The sequence below is a fragment of the Gymnodraco acuticeps genome, unplaced genomic scaffold (assembly GCF_902827175.1).
Source record: "Gymnodraco acuticeps unplaced genomic scaffold, fGymAcu1.1, whole genome shotgun sequence".
Lineage (NCBI taxonomy): Eukaryota > Metazoa > Chordata > Actinopteri > Perciformes > Bathydraconidae > Gymnodraco > Gymnodraco acuticeps.
The window spans coordinates 774,805-795,369 of NW_022989748.1; the positions used below are offsets into that span (position 1 = coordinate 774,805).

Below are 20,565 nucleotides of genomic sequence, written 5' to 3' on the forward strand. Positions count from 1 at the left end.
TGTGGGCTCAACTTGTTTAATTTTTATTAAGGCCTAGTGAATTTTATATTGGTACCCACTCAGTGAGTTCATTGCAGTTTAACAATACTTGCTTTCTTACTGGCCTCTGTGTGAATTGTATTGAACTTAAATAGATTAATCATGACCATTCAGAATATAAGCACAACACTGAAAAAAATACCTAATTGCCTCTACATTTGACAGAGAAAGAAAACCCCTATCCTCAAATAAATCGTTTTACATTTTTGTGGTACAGAATTTGTGTTCACTTTTTTGCCAAAAGTTAGATGAGAACTGAACTCTCAGCTCAAAGCTATAGCCTCTGTGTGAACAGCTAAACTTGGCATAAAGACCTGGAACAGAGGTAAGTAGCTAGTGTGCTCTAGTCTAGAGTCTAAGTTGCCTGTCTGTACAGCTCACTGAATCCTCTTTTTTTATTTCTCTTTTCCTTCTTCCCTTATCCAAACATCCACCTCTCATGCTAACTACTCCGTTAGCCTGCCTCGGATCCAAGGTACGTTAGCTTAAAATGCTAAACTACGCTAACTGGTTGCCTGCTTAAGCTACATTGCTATTATTAAAATGAAAGTTGTATTTATTTTTTCCTCGAACTCCAAGCAAGGAATCTTATAAATGTGACATTTTATTTTTGTATTTCCAAAACTATAAACAGGTGTGTGTCAGCAACTTGAATGCAACTTGACAGGGACTTGACTGGGATCCAAACATCCACCACCTCTCCTGCTAACTCCTTCTCAGTTAGCCACCATTGGACATACAATTGTAGATTTCTCAGGGAATGGGACCCACGTTAAGAAAGAGCACATATCTGTTTGTGGACAAGGCCAGGTTATTTGTTTCCCCCTGTTACCCGTCTTTGTGCTAAGCTAAGCTAACCTGCTGCTTGCTGCAGCTACCTATGTACTGTTTTAACACACAAGTTGTATTGATTTTCTCATTTCACTCTGAGCAAGGAATCAAATGAATGTCATAATTTATATTTAAATGTTCCCAAAACTAGAACTTATTTTTCCTGCAAATATTCACCCGGAAATCCAAACATCTACTTCTCCTGCTAACTCATCCATTCATCAAGCCTCAACTCAAGGTATGTCAACATGTTAATTTATCAGGGAATGGGACAAAAGTTCAAACTAAATACACTTCTTTGAGAAATATACAAGTGATAATGATCATCTAACTCTATGCAAAGAAAATAAAAAAGTTAAACCTTTTCATTATTCCCCCCCCCCCCCCCCCCCCCCCCCCCCCCCCCCCCCCCTCCAAAATTAGAACAAGGCTTCACAACTGCAGTTTTTTAACTATCCTTTTACTGTTTATGAGATTTGAAAGGACAAAAGTGCAAATGTCTACCCGTAAAAATAATTTAAGGTGGATACTTTCATATAACATTCTCATAACTGACCTCAGACCTCTTCAAATGTAACTTAATATCTCCTGGACAAACCGCTTTCCAAAATGTTAAAGTTATTATTTTGTATTAGCATGCATTTGGGTTCCTCATTAGCTATATATGTGTGTCCAACATTAGGATACGTGTGTGTGGCCCTTTGAAAAAAACGGATAGAAGAAACACTCAAACTGAAAGTGTGTGTATGTGTGTGTATGTAGCTTACTGTATGTCTGTGTGTTAAGTTGAAGCCGCACACTAGGGTGTTTTTCTCTTGTTTCCACCATCAGTATGACACAGCTCTACAAACACACACACACACACACACACACACACACACACACACACACACACACACACACACACACACACACACACACACACACACACACACACACACACACACACACACACACACACACACACACACACACAGTGCCATTATAACAAAGTGGATGAAAGACTGAAAGATCAACTTTGTAAAGCTACATGTCTCTCTCTTTCTCTCCTCCCCCTTTCTCAAACACATGTGTACCTACCAGAAGATCATACACACATGCACTCCACCGCCTCCTGATCGGAATGACAGCCGAACAGGTAAGAACACACTTTTATCCTCCTTTGAATGATTGTTTAAGTACAAACGATTTTCAGAGTTACTTTTATCCAAAGAAAACTTTTTATAACTATTTATGCATCTGGAATTTACGAACAAGTGTGAAGATGTAAGCAACGTCATGGGTTAAATGATGAGTTAACTTAGAACACAAGGTTTGCTAAATGAATTAATGATAAATCCAGTCAAATCTAAAAACAATTTGAAGTCACAAATGCAAAATCATGTTTATGAAAGTACCATTCTGATTCGGATATGTGCTCCTCGCGAATATGTGATACATCTGATTGATAAGTCAATGTAGATGCATATTGCATTGCATGAGAAGCTACAAAAAGATCTTACTCATTCTCAAACTTTACTTGTAGCATTACAGTGTTGTTTCATGCAACATGTTGGTGTTTACACCAAACATGCTCTTAAACAGAGAGGCTTAAAACCACAAGCCTGTCTGTCTTCATTGTCGAGACTTTGTAAAGATATCATGATATGATAAGCCCAGGCTTCAATGTACCCCTGACCTGGGTACAGTTAAACAAAGGCTATGCTTCCATACGAGTTTGCAGTTCATTTGTTATGCTATAATAATCTAACATCCCTGTATTAATGTCTACCTAATTAAGGTCATAATGGTCAGATTTTGTTTGAATTGTTTAAGAAGTATAATCAACATCTTTAGTCATTTTGGAGGTTGTAGTTTTGTCGTAGTTGTATAGGGTCAAAGAGGAACAATTATCAAAATTGATTTGAATAAGGCAGACAAAACATTAGAAGACGAGTTTGTAATGTTGCTATTTTTGACCTCCTTCCAGTTTGTGACCTCCTTTGACATCTGCAGACAGAACGGGGGCAACAACCGCTTTTCTGTTGGTTTTACTTTAGCGTCTGTGCGTGAATTAATTGCACCTTTTTCCCTTCTTTTTTTTTGGGAAACTGAATAAAGTTGCTTTGTTGTTGCAATAGTATTTTTAAATGGCTTTGATGGGCTTCCACACTCTATCTGGAAGAAATTAGGAAACGGAAGAAGATTTGTATGTTTCAGTTATATCCAGAGAGGCTCTAAATCCCCCCAAATATCCCCCTGTTTATTGTTTTATCCAGTTATTATACAGACTTCAGTCTTGGGTCTGTCTCAGCTTTGAACATCTCAACGCGGCAATTGTTTTCCATCATTCTTTGCAACAATGCTCAAGCGATGTTAAGCAGCATTAAGGCCTTCCTTGGTTACACAGCAATTTTAAAGCTCTGCCGCATACTCTGGAATAAACTGAGGTCTGAGTTTTGAAACAGCACAATGCTTATTTGTTGATTTGAATCCTTTTATGTCTCCGCGCCGTTCCATGTAACACAAATGCAAACTTGGAACAAAGGATGAACTGATTTGAATTTGGTGGACAAAGGTCAAGGTCGATGTTACCGTTTATTGGTTCTAACTCATTAGTTAGAATTTCAAACACATGTCTTATAGGTGAAAAATGTTGAATGACAGTGTGGACGGACGTGGATGTAAAGTGCAACTTGACTAGGCGGTGACTAAAGTTCAGTGTAGCTTTGGTTTTATTATTTTCTTCAGGCTTTCTGTGGAGAAGTATCCCCACAGCATAATGCTGCTCCACCATGCTTCAGGGTGGAGATGGTGTATTTCTGCTGGTTTGCAGTGTTTTTATTTTTGTGCCATAAGGCCACAAGATCTTGTTCCACTTGGTTTCCCACATGCCTTCTGATATACACTTCCTCAGACGTCATATGACATTTTTTCTGGTGAAGGATCAGTGTCTCCCTTCCCACTCATGGAAACCTGCGGCTCCATCACTGCTGAGCTTCTGAGGCAGAAACTCCAACAGTCAGGGCTTTCCAAATGTTCAAATATTGAACTCCTGATTTGGTATCATCGCTGCGGAGGAGCCTACAAAGTTCCTTTATCTCTATGGAGCGTTTGTTGCAAAGAGTGTGCAAAATGGCTTGTCACACATTGAATAAAACACTTAATCGGATTTCCAATGTATATGCAATCTTTTAGTCATTTGGTCGCACCAGTGTTAAAAAAATGAAGTAAAGGGATTGTATTGTGAAATCTGCGCTGATTAGTCTGATTATAGGCTGTAGAATGATGAATGTAACAGTTTAGACAGTTATTTATTTTCTATTTGACTTTGTCATATTTTCTTAATAACTGCATTGCAGCATTGTTAGGCTGATAATCATACGCTACAAACAAACTAAACAAATCCTTCATAACATAATTGGCTGCGTTTATTGCAGTGCCTTTAGAAGGATTAACTCTTTAGAAGGATTAAGCACTTTGGCCGTTTTTAATCTAGCACAAAAACAAATAAATATTATAGCCAAGATGTCCAAATTGTTTGATAATTTATTAGTTAAAGGCGGCCTTTAAAACCTAAGCTCCAGGAAAATTACTTTGAATTGTATTTCTTAGTGGTATGTAACAATGTTAAGCGTTATGTTAATCTACAGGTTCATTATATTTTCCCAGTATCCGAGACCGTAGGTTTATGTTTAAAAAATATAATTAAATTACATTGTTTTGATACAAACCAAAATGACGATAATGTGTTGCGACTTTAATCACATCATTTTTATTTAGAAAATGAATAATGTGAGATTCATATATTTTTGTCTGTCAAATGTAATGGCACTGTATACTCTATTAATAATGTTACTGGCAACTCATGTTTAGTAGTGCATTTGCTGCAAATTAAACCTATATCGTAATATAGATAATAATATAAAGCGGGCTTCAGAAATGTGATTGCAATGCTACACATTTCTAAAGACCCCTATGTGTGCACAGCGGGGTCTCTAAAAACTCTCGGGGCCTATGATCTTGTTTTAAAGCTCTTTATCAGACATTATGTGATTTTCAGGTCCGCATTAATGGGTTTGTGAGCATCAAATGCATTAAAGTAAAACAAAGTGATAAATATCTCATTATTTCTTTGTGAAAATGAATCAAATATCAAGCTGTTTTAGAATTGTCCAGAAGCTTTCTCTGCATACATGTGATCTTTGCTTAGTTTTGTATGAGAGTAAAACTGAAATACAGATTATTAATTCCAAATACAAAAAAGAAAATGCATGGATAAGACACAGAAATGATCATTTCAAAGCTCCGAAGCTTTGCACAAACGTCATTTCAGTGAATGTGCGATTCAGATTCAGACAAATTCAGCTTTCCATCATCTATCCAGCTAGACATTATTTACCTTCATTACCTTTTTTCAAGTTGTTCACATCATTTTGAGATCTCCGTCTTATTTCAAGATGCTTCAAAGGAAAATGCTAACTTTATAAAATAATCTATTTCACCTGTGGACAGTTTGACAGCAGGTTCACCTCTGTGTGCTCCGTATTTCATATAAACCGTCGTGCTTTCTCTCAATGTCATTTGAACATTCAAAAATCTCAAACTGTTGAAACATTTCCAACACATTCAGCGTTAGCATGAAACATCGTCGATTTGTAACAAGGTTATCAAGCGGGAGTGACTATCGATTGCTTTTATGTGTTTGACACGGCTAGTGCAAAAATAACCTGTTTCATGTTTTCTGATTCACAATGATTCATGCTATTTGGTGGTTTGATTCGTCCCCCATCCATTCAGTAGATTTCTCCCCGCCAGTCGTCACTTCTTTTCTCAGTGACGGAAGACACACAGAGAGACTTCTCGGATAAAAAAAAAGTCCAGAAGTGCATCTCTCGTTCCCCCTCCTCTGCTCCCGCATGTTTTTTAGGTGAATTTGAGAGAGAACTAGAGAAGCGTCTCCCCCGTGCAAACTCCTCCGCACCCGACTCCCGTCCTCTCACATCCTTTCATTCACACGTTTGTCTCATTCGGCTGTTTTCTCAAGGTTATGTGCATGCACAAACAAACACAAATGCGTATACCCAGGAGACCATTAAGTCTATAAGTCCATTAGCAGAGCATGTCAGAATCAAACAGTGTAAAATATGTACCAAAAAGTCATAGAAGAAAGAAATAAAGCACTTTAGTTAATGACACCTTAGTTGGCGTCAAACTTGCATTTGAAGGCTTTATTTCGTCTTTTATGTATTCATTGTATCAAGAGCATCATTTCATCTTTAAATAAGTGATTCAATTGTGCTGACATGAATTCAAACTGCCCCAAAATAGGATTTTTTGGTTTAACAAGTGATCGCCATGTTGGTGAGCATGAACAACTTTTAGGAGTCTGGGAAATACGCAGTGTTCATTTTCTTTCGGTTCACATTATAGGAATCTGACTACATTAGTTTAAACTTTAGAGCAGCAGAATCCTCACTACCAGAAAGACTGCACACTGATTAGCTGCAAGCGTGAGGATATAAATATCCAGGGGTGCACATAACTTTTTTGCCCTGGTTCTCAAAGGAGCACCTGGAGATGTTGCTTGGTGCTCATCCTTAAAATGAAATAAACCGTAACTTTTGAGGGGGTCTTGACTTTATTTGCCAGACACACGGCACTGAACACACATGCAGAGGTGAACACAGAACACACATGCAGAGGTGAACACAGAACACACATGCAGAGGTGAACACAGAACACACATGCAGAGGTGAACACAGAACACACATGCAGAGGTGAACACAGAACACACATGCAGAGGTGAATACAAGACAACATTAGCACGACCAGTAATCCTACAAGCTGTCATCACTACCCTCCTGACTGTTCTCCTCACTGTCTTCCTCTCTGTCAGACATGGTAGCTGATGATGTAGGCCTACTACTTTCTCTCTGGTTGAGTCTGCGATTAGCAACAGCTGGGTTTGGGTCGAAAGTCTCTGTTGTCATCTTAGACAAGTGGATGTAATCACATAAGTATGTGAACATAACCAATAACCTACCATAGCCAATAACAAATGAATGTAACTTATTTTATTTGTGTTGTTCATTCATATCTTATTTTACCTTAACATTTATTTATTTATGCATTTTTTTTTTTATCTCTCGTTTTAAAGGATATGTTTGGTTACTGTCCTATAGTATACATTGGAATGATTTAAAACCTGTTTATCCCAATAATTATAAAGGAGTGCCTTGGAAATATGTGTTTACATAAATTGTGACCAAACCGTTTGAACTTAGACTAAAGTGAACTATCTAAACACTCAGAGTCCTTTACCTCACTGAGCTGTAGTATCAGCCTCTCAGTCTGACTGGAGAGGACTCTCCCTCCACATCATTGTAGAAACATCTTCTTCTTATATCCGTTAGAGCAGCTAGCACGGCACTAGATTCTAATAACAACAGCGCTGGTACCGGTGCTCTCTCCCTCGCTCACTCGCACTTTGGCTGTGAGCTGCGGGCGCCAGATAAGCCAACATCCCCCATTTTCATCACTTACAGCGCCCATCGTACAGGGCAAATGAAACGTGTAACCGTGGTGAAAAGGGTGTTACATTTACTTAATTATGAATATTGTTACATCAAGGCCAAAAATTAGGATGAGCCCCAACGGTCAAAATGTTTTCTTCCCTCCCAGAACTGCCAGCGCAGCGACTCCCCAGATCTGGCGCCCTAGGCGAACATCTAGCCAGCGCTACGGGCCGACCCTGAGTTCATATCATGGTTCATATGCAACTCGCAAATATCTTTCTCTCTCTCTCTTCTCTCCTCTCTCCTCTATTTTCTCTTTTCCCTTCTTTCTCTTCTCTCACTCTCTCTCAATGTTGGTACGCATATGCGCTTTGTTTCAAATGACCCGGTGCTCTTTTTTTGGCGGAGGTGCGCATGCGCACCAGTTATGTGCAGCCCTGTAAATATCATCTTCCTGGTTCTTGAGTCTTATCACAGCAATCTACAGATGACATCGACACCACCATTTACTTTTGTATTGATAGACGTTTTGGGGAATTTCATAGATCCTTCTGTTTAAAATATTTTCATGAAATATCACCAGGTCATCTGACACTATTTGCTGTCAAACATGAACATCAATGAATTATTGCCAATTGAGGTTATTGTGTCAGTGAAGTCACCACATTATTATGTAATATGCATGTTAATGCTGAGGTTTCCGCCTATGAAAAGTACACACTGTATGACTGACCTCAGCATTTACATGATCACCTACACACATACACCAACACACTTGCAGAAACACACACACACATCGACATTTTGAAACATTTCTAGTTGGATTATAGAGCAAACTACTATAATAAAGCTTCCTCCATGTTCTGCGTAACTGTGATTTATACCTATCTGTTATATTGTATTTGAATTACAGTTCAATTGAACGTGAACACATTTAGGATTTGAACACGTTTGAATGCAATCAGGTCCATCTCACACTCAAAGATGGGCACTGCTTGAGATTGCTGTGTCATTTTTCACAAACACTCACAACTTTAAGGTTTTTTGATGAATTCAATGTTATCACTTGTTGCAAATTTGATAAAGCCCATGACTGAATGACAAATGTTCTGGTCAAATTCATGTTCAATAACCATTTTGGAGATATGAACTGTTATCTGAAAGATACAGTATGTTTGCCGATGATGCAGTTATTTATATAGATTGCTGCCATTTCCGATACAATATTCACACCGTTTTTCCAGATTTAGAAAAAGTGTATTTACTTTAAGTGGTTTTCTTGAACATTTTAGGGAAATTCTATTCTGTACATTTATAGTTTATCATATTTATATTATAACACCAGTGATACTTATTTGAGTTTTCCTATTAGACATCTCTCCCCTACACTTCAGGGGAAAACTGTACTTTTTACTGCTTTCTTCAATCATTTCATCTGATAACAGATACTTTAAAAATGCAAGTGAAATTCTCCAAATATTCATTCACCTTTTATGTGGATTAGTTTTTACTGAGTTTTTACTTTTTTCACAGCAACATCTTTTTAGATTTGCTATTCAAACCTAGTCTGGTCTGTATTCAACAGACATGTGTGTGAGTGCGAATGTGTGTGTGAGTGTAGTGTTGAGGGTGTTATTGAAGTTGCTCGTGTTTGAGGTTCCTTGTGCTTGCGTAGGTGTTTTAAAACCATATATGACAACAAAGGTAGAAAACGGCTTATGGGCATATTAAAGGTGTGTGTGAGTGCGTGTGTGTGAGTGGGAGGGTGAGAAGGTGGGGCTGCAGGGTGTTTAGAGGGTTCCCTGAACCTCATCGTTTGCCGCCGTCTTCCTTCCTGCTTCATTCTCTCTCACTTCCTGTCAGCTGACTCAGCTGGAGAATCTTGATCTGGTAAACATCCACGCTAACACTTCTGCACACACACACTCACACACACACACACACACACACACACACACACACACACACACACACACACACACACACACACACACACACACACACACACACACACACACACACACACACACACACACACACTATATGTAGCCGAACATTCAGCACTCATGTAGAGGACTGAAAGACGGACATGGATTTTCCGCACATACACACACCTTTATGACAGATTATGCAGTCACGAAACTCTACAAAGGTCAACCAAAGTAGTACTTTATACATACAGCCACTATGATACATGTATATCATATATGATGTGAAAGGTATCAAACGTACATTTACTTTAACTGCTGATTGTAACGTTTTTAGGATGAAATGCATTTTGTACAAGTGTTTTAGTACCTCAACATCGGTAAATCTCTTTTTCTTTATTTAAATAATTCAACTACATTTGCGCCACAAGTGGGACACTAAAAAAGAACATAGACGATACCACAAAGCACAAAGACTGAGATGAGACGACAGATAAAAAGCAGGTTAAAGACTTTAGAGAGAAAACAAATAGGTGGCATGGTGAGAATGAAAGAGAGAATAAGAGACGGAGAGAGAGATAAGGACGGGGCAAAGAGACGGAAAGAGAGACAGAGAGATGGAGGAGGGGGGCAGAAAGATAAAGATAGCTGAGAGGAGGGAGATCCGTCAGCGTTTGTTTCCTCAGGATGTGGTTACCACGACGACGACGAATAGGCAGATAGGCAACATCACTACTTGCTAGTCCCCTTTGACACCTGCAAGTGTGTGTGTGTGTGTGTTTCAGAGAGAAACTATTTGTAAATGTGTGTGTGTTACATTTTGCTTCTGTGATAGACTATGTGCGTGTGTGAGAGAGAGAGAGAGAGAGATAGGAAGGACTATGTGAGAGGAAGAAAATTTGAAGGGGGAAATAATCACACAGACTCTCGAGACGAAGCAAAGTAAGTTCAGAGTACCATGACGACAATCAGAAGAGCAACCGGGAGCCGAGAACATGAACAACAGTGGAGGAACTTATGTGAAAAGGAAATTAAGCGGCAAAGACTGGTAAAGAACAAACAAGCCTGAAATCCTATACAGTGTTTTTGTCTCTTCATCTCATCTGCCTTCGCTCTTTCTCTTTCTGACTCACTCACTCACTGTCCTATTTAGATCTGAATGTGGTTTCAAGAAAGAGAGAAAGAAAAACCAACAAAACTTCAAGAGGATTCGGTACTTACCGTTACCTTTTAACAAGGCAATAAAAGTATTAACAGGAAATAAAATGGTTTTCAAAAGGCCTTGTTCAGCGTAGCATTGCTAACAGAAAAGCTTTCTCTTTATCTTTTTGGCGAGTTTTTCTTCTATGATGCAGTCAGAGTGATACGCTGTCACTTGTCTTTTAATCTATTTATTCTGACAAACTAAATCAAACGGCATAAATCGAGGTAAGCGCACATGCTCTGCTGGAATACGTAAAAACGGCTTGTCTTTTTTTAAAGGCGCCATTACTTTAAACCTTCTGCCTGCATTGCCTGGTAACGTCATGACACAGGACACGAGACGAGTGAAAACTTCTAATTAGGTTGGAATTTGATGGATTACAGAATTTGCAGTATTCGCTCTAATTGTTGTGAAAAAATGTATTTTTGTATCAGAGGTTCTCAAAGTTTTAATTGCCAATTTAGGAAGCAAGCATACAATGAAGGTTGTACAGGAAAAGTGCAGTTGCGAGTTATCTGCCGTAAATGCTAACTAATAGCGTTTACAGTAGTTTTCTACAATTTGTTAATCCTGGTGTTTGTCGCAGTATCTAGGAAGCGTCTTAAATGTGAGCTATTGAATGTGAAAGCACTGAATCCTAAAATATTGAAATGTCATGCCGACGAGTCACACTATTCTTAATTCTGTTTTAAATGTGCTCAATCTTCTGTCCGTTTCCTGTAGGCACTCTAGCTACATGCAGTGATCCATCATGGACGACTCTTCATCCATCCAGTCCTTCCCCGACCTCAACCAGCATCGCCACCACCCATCCTTTCACCTCACGCTGCCCGGCCATCAAAGCCCCGAAGTGGGATACCCGTCCTCTCAGCCTGCCCTGGACCCTCTGGCGCAGTATGGAAGGGGAGGGGAAGAATCCTCTAATATTTTACTGGCTTCAAACACCTCCTCAGGGGGAAGGAGAGGGAGCAGTGGTGGAGACAGAGGCTTCCTCAACACAAGTAGTAGCTGCTTGGATGGAGATGCTAACTTGGGAGGCGGAGAAAGCGGGTTAGGCGGACATTTTTCGGACACTTGGTATGACGTGAAAAAAGAGGAAGTTTGGGAGAACAGGGAGAGTTGTGAACACGCTGCAGATAATTTGTATCAAACAGCGGATTGTTACAGTAATGATGTTTTTTACACCAGCGAGGAAGGAGCGGGACGTAAACTCAGAGCAAACTGTTATAATCATGTTAGATGTGAAGCTAAAGGCGAAGCAGTTTACAACAGAGAAGCTAACGTTAGCCACTTCACAAAACAAACTACTTCCTACAACAGAACTGCAGCGGGGAGCTTCAGTGACAGCAGCGTTGACTGTTCAAGAGTTGGTGATCATTATCTAGGAAGAGAGGAGGATTATGGGTCCAGTTGTGGCTCAGGGGAGGATCAGCTTCAGGGGGCAGAGGGTGAGGGACCCTGGGTGAGTGTCTCTCCGTCGAGTCAGCCCGGGGAAGGCAGGTGGAGCGGAGCAGCAGACCAACACACTTTGAACTCAGGATGCCTGACGCAGTACACTCAGAAACTGGACTCTTTCTCCGAGGCCTTCCTCTCCCAGCGCAAGAGAATATTTCCCATGATCCCCTGTGGAGATTCCTTTTGGGAATATGGGGTAGGGAGAGGAGAAAGCCGCGGATATAAGCCGAGGCACAGCTGTGCTTTTGACTCCTACCTGCCGCCCTGCACCTCTTCCTCACCCGCCCACCCCTCCTTCCCCTCTCCTCCCACATCATCTCACATCATGTCTTCAGTTCTCAGTCCCCCTCCCACGCCTCTGCCTCCTCCTTCCCACTCACCCTCCAAAATGGACTCCCCCGGTGGGTTAGGTGTGTCCGGACATTCGGTGTCTCAGGGGGGGGATTCACTACAGTTTTTCCCTTCGCACCTTCAGTCTTTCCCCTCTATCCACTCCTCTGGGATGATATGGAAGTTTCCAGTGATGTCACACACTTTTACACATACGTCAGGCGACCCCGGCATCACCGAGGGCAACCTGAGACCTTCTCATGGCAGTGACTATGGCAACATCCTAGGTAGGACATTGTGTGCACATTTTTGTAAATAAAAGTATGATAGTAGGGATAACATTGGGTTCATCCAGAGCCTGTGATACCAAGGGTTGAGAGGGAAAAATGTATCCCGTTACAATATTAAATACCTGTTAAAAAAAGCAAGCAGTGACCTAATTAAAGTATCACATAATTAAGTAACGCAACCTCATTACCTAAATATCAAATATGCAAAAACTGAAGATATTTTTTCTTGTGTAAGTGTATTCTGTAAGACAACACAATAATATGACCTTAAAAAAGAGAAACCCAGATATGTTGTTTGAAAAAAGGAATACAGTAAACTTTATTTTGTATCCTAATTTGTAATCCCGTTTAATCGGTTACCCCCCAAGCCTGGTCATAAGTGAAATAGAAAACATACTAAAACATGAATTGATTTAAATGAACTTTATTACCCTCACTTACCAAAAAACACAGGTAAAACCCACATGTATGTTTACGGGACATGTGGGTTTTCGTAGGTGAGCTTGTGACATTTCTCGTATGCAAATTACGTTTTCACTTTTCTTATTAACAGACATTTTCTTATTTTCATTTCATGTTAATTCGATAATCACCTTTAAGCCCATAACACTGAATGCGTGCTTTTGAATGTGTATTTTTTTACAAGAATTGATTCGAAGCAGATTCTGTTAGTTTCTAAAAGTCTGCACAGAAAACAGTGATGTATTCTGCCACACCCAAAATGATCCAGCAGTTTATCATGCAGCATTGACATCCACTCTTCTTGTCCTCCTCCCCTCTCATTTTTCCAGCCTCCCACATTCAGTCTCCAGAATCACCGTTCCTCTCCTCCACCTCCCATCCTTCATCCATTCATCCATTCAGCGCTCCAGCCCTCTATTCCGCCTTCCACCTTCCCTCTCTTCCACCTCACCTCACAGACCAACGTTATGAGGCAGAAGAAAAGAAAGCCCCTTACATTGTGACCCAGAAAGTGAAGCGAGAAGAAGCCAATCTTAAACACGCACAGCTACAGGTACAGTACGCCGAGCAAATTCAAAGAAACAGACATTTCTGGAGAATACGTTTCTTTATTTCCTCTTAACCTGTTTTCCAGGTCTCAGGCTCGAAAATGACATTCCCAGAACAAATGACCATAACTACACTTCTAAAAGGGGACAATTAATAATCTTTTTTCTCAAAGCAATGATAAACCTGTGAGTTGGATGTAGAAGAGTGAGAATCAATATAGATTTTTTTTATTTTAAAGTAAATTCAGATTGAACATAGTAAAAAAAATTAAATGATTGTGTCCGTCCAAAAAAACCACATTACTTATAGTGAAAACCAGCCTTGAATGATGGGATAGTAGACTAAAAGCTTTAGGAATCCAAACTATAACATAAGTACCCTGTATCAAGATTGATGCAAAACAAGTGCAACAAGTCTTTGGGACTTAACAAGAGCAATAGCAGGTTTGTGTTCATGCATTGACGTTCAGCTTAAGTCAACATTTTAGGGTTGCCAAGTTGTGGGGGAACATGGTGGCTTTTTATTCACCCATTTTCAGGTGTAATGGTAACACTGTGATAATGTCTAAGCCAGGTAATACTGTCATAAATGTTGGTCTTTGAACATTTGATGAGCATAAATTAAATGGAAATGTGGTCGATAATCAATTTTTCGGGACTTGATCCAAAAAAAATGTAGGTCGTCTTAATTCTTCAGCTTTTAGAACTTCAGTTGCTTAAGTTTTCTTTCTGGCTTTTGTTTTGACCATGCATCAATCAAAAGAGAACAAGGATAACTCTGACATGACTTTCCCTTTTGTTCTTACAGCAACAAGTCTCTCCAATCCACACTGGTACTCCATTTCCCAGCGTCCTTCACTTCAGCAGAGGTCAGAGTAGAGGCCGGTACACTCCTCAACCGCTCCTCAATCCAGTGCGTAGAGGAACGGGTCTCTACTCCTCCATCTCATCTCTCAATCACAGAGAGGAGGAAACAGCATGTCCAGATGAGGGAGATGAAAGTGTGTCACTGTAAGTAAAACATTTATTGTATTTAATTTGTATGTTTTTGTAGATTTAGTTTATTAATGTTTAGATTTTCTTTTTCTCCCTCCAGGTATGTCAATGTGGGTCATGATTTCCAGGCAGAGCTTCCTATATGCTTTGTGGATGGGGAAGGGTCAAGGGTGTTGTGTCCAGAAGAGGAATCGCCTAGGGAACAGTTGCTCTGGAAACCATGGGATATGCTGGAGGAGAATACAAATGTACAAGACCAAGGTAAGTAGCAAACTGAAATACAGCTTAACAACCCAAACATGTAATAACCAGCTTTGAGCAGGAAATGCCAATCAATTCTCATTCATTTATTCAATGGTCAAAGCTAAGATAATCATATCCTCAATCAATGTTTTTAAATGAGTCCATTTTCTGCTATACTCGATGCTGAAAACGTTTTTTGTTTTGCTCTGTGTGTGTGCATGCACAGTGGAGAAGCTGTTGTCCATGTGCAGTTCCAGCTGTGTGCCAGGAGGGGGCAGTAACACAGAGCTGGCCCTGCACTGTCTGCACTTCTGTCAGGGGAACATAATGGTAAGCACTGAGGAAATATAAATACTGTCTTTCTTTCTTAATTCTTCACTAATTATTCCCATCATTTTAATCATGCCTCCATCCTTTGTGTCGTACTTCCATGCATCTTTACTCATCTACTTATTGTCATTTCTTACTATTTTCTTTCTCACTAACTCATTGATGTCCAGTTAACTCTCTTCAGAGCCATTGCATGCCTCATGCTTCTGTTCTCCTCCATCCCTCTCTCCTTCAGGCTGCTCTGGAGATGCTGCTGTTCTCACAGCCCTCGCCTGCAGGAGACTACCACTACTCTGGTAACCTTTGACCTTTGCATCACCCTAAGGCTGCAGTTGAATAAGACAAAGAAATACATCCTAGGTCTTACACCAATAAGAGTTGGGATAAGAGGGCAAAGAGAATCCCACTAAGCTTACATAAGGATATCAATGTTTTTTAAAACGACTTTATTTATAATACATGGGAAATGAGTACAGTTACAAACTAACTTCTGTACAATATAAGTAAGGATTTATGTCCAAAACCATAGTGCTCAATTATGATCAGACTCTTTGGCGCTGACAAATATATATATTTTATTTAACCTGAGTTAACTCCTTCCACTTTACATATTCAACCACAACTGCAGGACAGAAATAGGTGGAGAAATAAAAATAACTCAAATGTGATTAGTGTTTCATAACAGCAAATAGTTGTCTGCAAGTCAGAATGTGAGTCAGAACATGGGTAACAATTCCCACTGTATGTACAATAGTCGCCTTTGTAGAAACCAAATCCATCCACTTTCACAAACTCTATCCCTCTCCCTCTTTGTTCCACGCATTGAAATGCACCAGGCACCCTTTAAAGCACAGAGTAGACATTGTTCTGCACACTAGTGTTACCTCAGGTTGGTGTGTTTCTGTAGACAGGGTACCGCTAACAGTTTTTGGCCCACTGGCAACAGCCTGACAACATTTAGGATGTCTGAACTCCCTGGTACGTCTCTGGACCCTCCCCCGGTCCAGCTTTCAACTCCCTGAATGTCTCCAGGCTGTGTGTCTCTCTAAAGCTCACAGAATGAAGTCCAACAAGTAGTAGAATGTAATAATACTTACTTAAGTTCTGTACTGTCCTCTGTTAAATTCCGGAAAATTGATTTTTTTTAATATAATGCATTGCTGCAGATTAAACTTACAACAGCCTATATAATAGTTAGAATTAGCGCAACCTTCATACCAACAGTTTTAAAATGCAACAGGTAATAGTAAAAAAAACATATATAATAGTAACAGGTAAAATCTTCCTGCAAAAAGACGCTTTTACTTTACCTTAATGTATTTGCTGATAATATGTGGTTTTGAATGCAGGACTTATTAATTGTAGTGTTTAATCATTTTACTCTGTATTGTTGTACTTTTACTGAACTAAAGTATCTAAAAAAACTGCTCCCACCCGTCTTTTCTGTCTGCAGGTAGTGATTGTTGGACAGACAGCGAAAAGAGTCTCTTCGGTGCAACTCTGCGGACTTATGGGAACGATTTTTCACTCATAAGGAAAATGGTACAGTTGTTTTGCATGTGCTTATGCTGCATTCTTTTATGGTTACCTTCTCAATGTTTTCCTTTTCTGATGTGTCGTACCCTAAAAGGGTAACTCTGTGCATACCTAGTACACACATCATTTAAAAAGGCTAGTTCTGGTAAACAACACACAGTGATCCATATGGTCAGGAAATACTCAACAAAAGGAGGATCAGTTGATGGTGTGTTTGTGTTGCAGGTGAGGACTAAAACCCTGAGCCAGTGTGTTGAATTGTACTACCTGAGCAAGAAGCTCCAGGACAAGCAGAAGAAGCAGAGAGAGGAGGAGATCCGAGAAGCAGTGATGGAGCAGCAGAAAAGTGTAAGAAACACAAAAAGGAATTCTGAATGTAGTTCAAATATGTTTGCCTCTTTTCAAATTGACCCTTTTGGTTTGTGTTTTCATAGCTGCCTTTTGCTTTAGTTCTCACTATCTCCTTATTGTTTTGTTATCCTAGGTCAAATCGTTGTTGACAATAACTTTGTTATTTACACATATGATTATATTGAGTTAGTAGATTTAAGGCCTTTTTTTAAGGATTTTTGTTGCCCTTTCCCCTGTCATTATTGTAACCTTTTGTGCAACGGCAAGTGCCGTTATGATTCCACAGTCCCTCCCCACATCCCAACACTGAAATTCGAGTGTAATTCAATGGTCTACAGATCTATAGATATCACAATAACATTGTGAATTATTTTTTAAATAATCTGGTGAAAATTAGATATTGTAACCATCGAAATTCCCTTGACACCCTGTGGGCTCCACTGTCCTGCATTGACCAATAGGACTCATAGAATATAAAAAAATAGTGTTGAGCAGGTTGAGTAGCATAGGAAAGTGTGGGGGAAACTTCTGTGTAGCAATGCAGGAGGAGTCACCGACTCAGAAGGAGACACGGGGAGAGTTGGAGCTTTGATGGCAAACACTGACGGTTTATTTGGAGCTTCGGCCGGAGAATTCACAAGACAAGTCAAAGAAACAGAGGTTCTGACTTCACGCTAGAGTTGCCACGTCAATTCTGAAGAACTCTACCCCAGACCCATGTATCTAGCTAGTTCAGAGAGAATAATCAACATTGTGCATAACAAGATAGAATCATAACACCTCTATCAGCTGACGCCAAGAGGCAGGAACAGGGAGGCAATACACTGAGAGCACAGCAGCCAAGGTTACAGGTGTGTGTGTGCTCAGTCAGGACAGCATGAACTGATAAACTGGGTCAAAGTTATGGGCCTTGGAAAATATTTCCCCAACAGAAAGTATTTGGATTCTTGTGCAAACAGTTAAATCAAATAATGTTGTTTGTGGTGTCTAATGCAGCCCAGCCAGTCAATTATAGCACAGTTGCTTAAAATGGGTCCTGTGTTCATAGATAACCCCCGTCCGTCCACCAATGGTAGCACAGTTTGGACCAGAGCAGGCGGTTCCTGCCCCCCCACTGACCAGCTTCTTCCCATGCAAGCTGTGTGGCAAGTAAGTAGAACCAGTTATAATGGATAAACATTCTCATGCAAACACATGGTTTATATTTTCTTGATTTCTTCTTTTCCAACCCGTTTTTCCTCTCTCTCCGCCCAAGAATGTTCTACAAAATAAAGTCCCGTAACGCTCACATGAAGATCCACCGGCAGCCTCAGGAGGATTGGAGCGACCGGCGGCTGCAGCAACAGCTCTTCACCCAGCGTCTGGCTCTCAGCCGCCCCACAAACCTCATCTCCACCCTGGGCGGTAATCTGCTCCCCCCCCAGGCTGCAGCGCTGACCTTTTCCTCCTCTGGAAGCAGCAATACAGACACTGTCCCCAACTCTGTAACCAACAGCATCACTCCTAGCAACGGCAGCGTACTTGATCCAGGCGCCGTGGTGACATACAGAAACATCGCCGCTTCAAACTCTCAGGTCGAAACAAATACAGACTCTAATCAAAGAGAGCCGTCCACCCTCTTACCTTTCCACCAATTATGGGGCTCTTTTGACCCCGACCCCACTGTCTTCTATTGCAACACAGAAGAGAAAGATGGAGGTGGGATGGTGGGGGGGAAAGAGACAGTCAACTGGCATTAAAAGCATGACTGACACTTAGCATTACTGTTTTTAATGCAAACTCAATTTTATATCAAACTTTTTGTCCAGGGATAAGTCCTAAACCCCGAACACTTCCTGTTCCCTCGGCTTTTGGTTAGATGCTGAAATAAGATCTGTGGTTAACACAAGCTGAAGAGATGTTTTTACATTTTGTTCTAGGAACAAAAACACGTCAGTAAACACCTCACTGATAAATGTCTGAAGCATTAATGTGCCTTAAAAACGGCTGTTGCTAACAAGTGTCTGAATGAGACTGCTAAATGTCATCATGCCAAACATTGCGGTGTTGGCGGAGTCCATAGGGACTTGGCTTGGCAACTGGAAGGTCAACAGTTCAAGTCCCGGAAAGACCAAGTGCTACCGAGGTGTCCCTGAGCAAGGCACCGTTCCCTACACTGCTCCCCGGGCGCCGTACATAATGGCAGCCCACTGCTCTAGGATGGGTCAAATGCAGAGAAACCGTTTCGTTACATAGTACCTGTACTACGTAATGACAATAAGTTGAATCTTCTTCAATCTGTCGCCTTTAGTTTAGCGGTGGTGACCTGGAGTCATGTGACTCTGCTGTAGTTCCGTTATAGCCTAGAGTTAGCCTTTGTCTTCAATAATCATTAATGGAGTTTGCCACAGAGAATATTTTCTTCAATATTCCAAAAGCCATTGGAAGAATGCCTTTGACTTTTTGTTGAGGGAACCCTTGTGATGCTAACTTCCAGTTTGCTTACGAAAATATGCCATCTCTCACCCCTCTGCCAGGGACGTTATGTTTTCAGACTGGTTTGTTTGTCAGCAGAGAAACACAAATGGGACTAATTTCATTACAAATGGTAAAAGGGTTAAGCTTGGGCCAAAGGAGAACCCATTAGAATTTGGAATCGGATCAAGAGTCGGATAGACACATTACTTTTGTTAACACAGCAAAGTAAAGCATTTGGCCATCAGGATGTTCTGTGCTCTCCAAATGACCTTCTATTTTCTGTATTTTTTTGTTGTAAATGGTGAATCTAAAATGGTAACATATTTAGATGTTTATTCAGCATTTGAATAATATTTGTAGCCTTGTGGTATTTTTTGATTGAACAAACAATATTAAACTTGTTCTATTGTACATTTTAAAGGTTGTATCCGTTTCTCCATGTTTCCAGTGTTGGTTCCATGCTCACTGTCTTCCCCCCTGAAGCTTCGTATTCGTAACAGAGTGTTATTGATTTTCATCTAATGTTAAGCGTAATGTTCCTTTATTTCTGTAACACAGATATTTGCAGAATTGAGTAGACAGATTGTCTTCACTTTCCATAATTTCCTCGCTCTTGAAGTCTGACATTTGTGGTCCTCACAAAGATAGATATACGTACCGCATGCTAGCGGCTAACATGCAGCACGCTGTTCAGACGTCTCCCTGACTTTTCGCGCTCCACGTTCACACACCCCTCTTTCCGGCAGTGTCATCTCAAGCCACTGTTTCCCCTACAAACCACACTAGCTCCCCCTTGTGGCTTGGTGGGTCCCCTACAACTATACCCCAACCTGTGCGTATTTCAGCTCCCACTTTAATGCCGAGCGACATCCCGGTCAGAATCACTGACCGGCGGTCACGCCCTTGCTGTAATAACTGTCTCGCTCACTTCCTTGACAACGCCAAGCCGATCGTATCCTTTTGGGGTCTGCATCCTGATCACTTGTCCCTCTGCCAGGGGTTTCAGAGGAGAACTTGAGATGTCATAGTGGCGCTTGTTGAGGAGTTGTGTTCTGATTAGTTGTGCAT

General features: G+C 40.5%; 1 protein-coding gene across 2 annotated transcripts; it reads left to right on the forward strand.

Annotated features, from left to right (window-relative positions):
• Positions 1-1,974: 1,974 nt before the first annotated feature.
• On the forward strand, positions 1,975-19,917 carry LOC117561274. 2 transcript variants are annotated; one of them, XM_034238669.1, is made up of 11 exons: positions 1,975-2,008; positions 11,223-12,571; positions 13,366-13,589; positions 14,393-14,595; positions 14,681-14,841; positions 15,050-15,153; positions 15,389-15,449; positions 16,607-16,695; positions 16,915-17,037; positions 18,089-18,189; positions 18,296-19,917. In XM_034238669.1, exons 2-11 carry the CDS (start codon positions 11,251-11,253, stop codon positions 18,777-18,779), a joined length of 2,871 nt encoding a protein of 956 aa, XP_034094560.1. In that variant the 5' UTR covers positions 1,975-2,008; positions 11,223-11,250; the 3' UTR covers positions 18,780-19,917. The 2 variants fall into 2 exon arrangements, with proteins under 2 accessions (XP_034094560.1, XP_034094486.1); XM_034238595.1 differs by lacking the exon at positions 1,975-2,008 and adding an exon at positions 10,152-10,343.
• Positions 19,918-20,565: the final 648 nt, after the last annotated feature.

Bases quoted from the DNA above. Each gene is read 5' to 3' on its own strand.
- LOC117561274 (XM_034238669.1), top strand. From the start codon at position 11,251: ATGGACGACTCTTCATCCATCCAGTCCTTCCCCGACCTCAACCAGCAT. The intron at 14,596-14,680 runs GTAAGTAAAACA...TTCTCCCTCCAG, and splicing joins GGAGATGAAAGTGTGTCACT to GTATGTCAATGTGGGTCATG. The intron at 15,154-15,388 runs GTAAGCACTGAG...TCTCTCCTTCAG, and splicing joins TCTGTCAGGGGAACATAATG to GCTGCTCTGGAGATGCTGCT.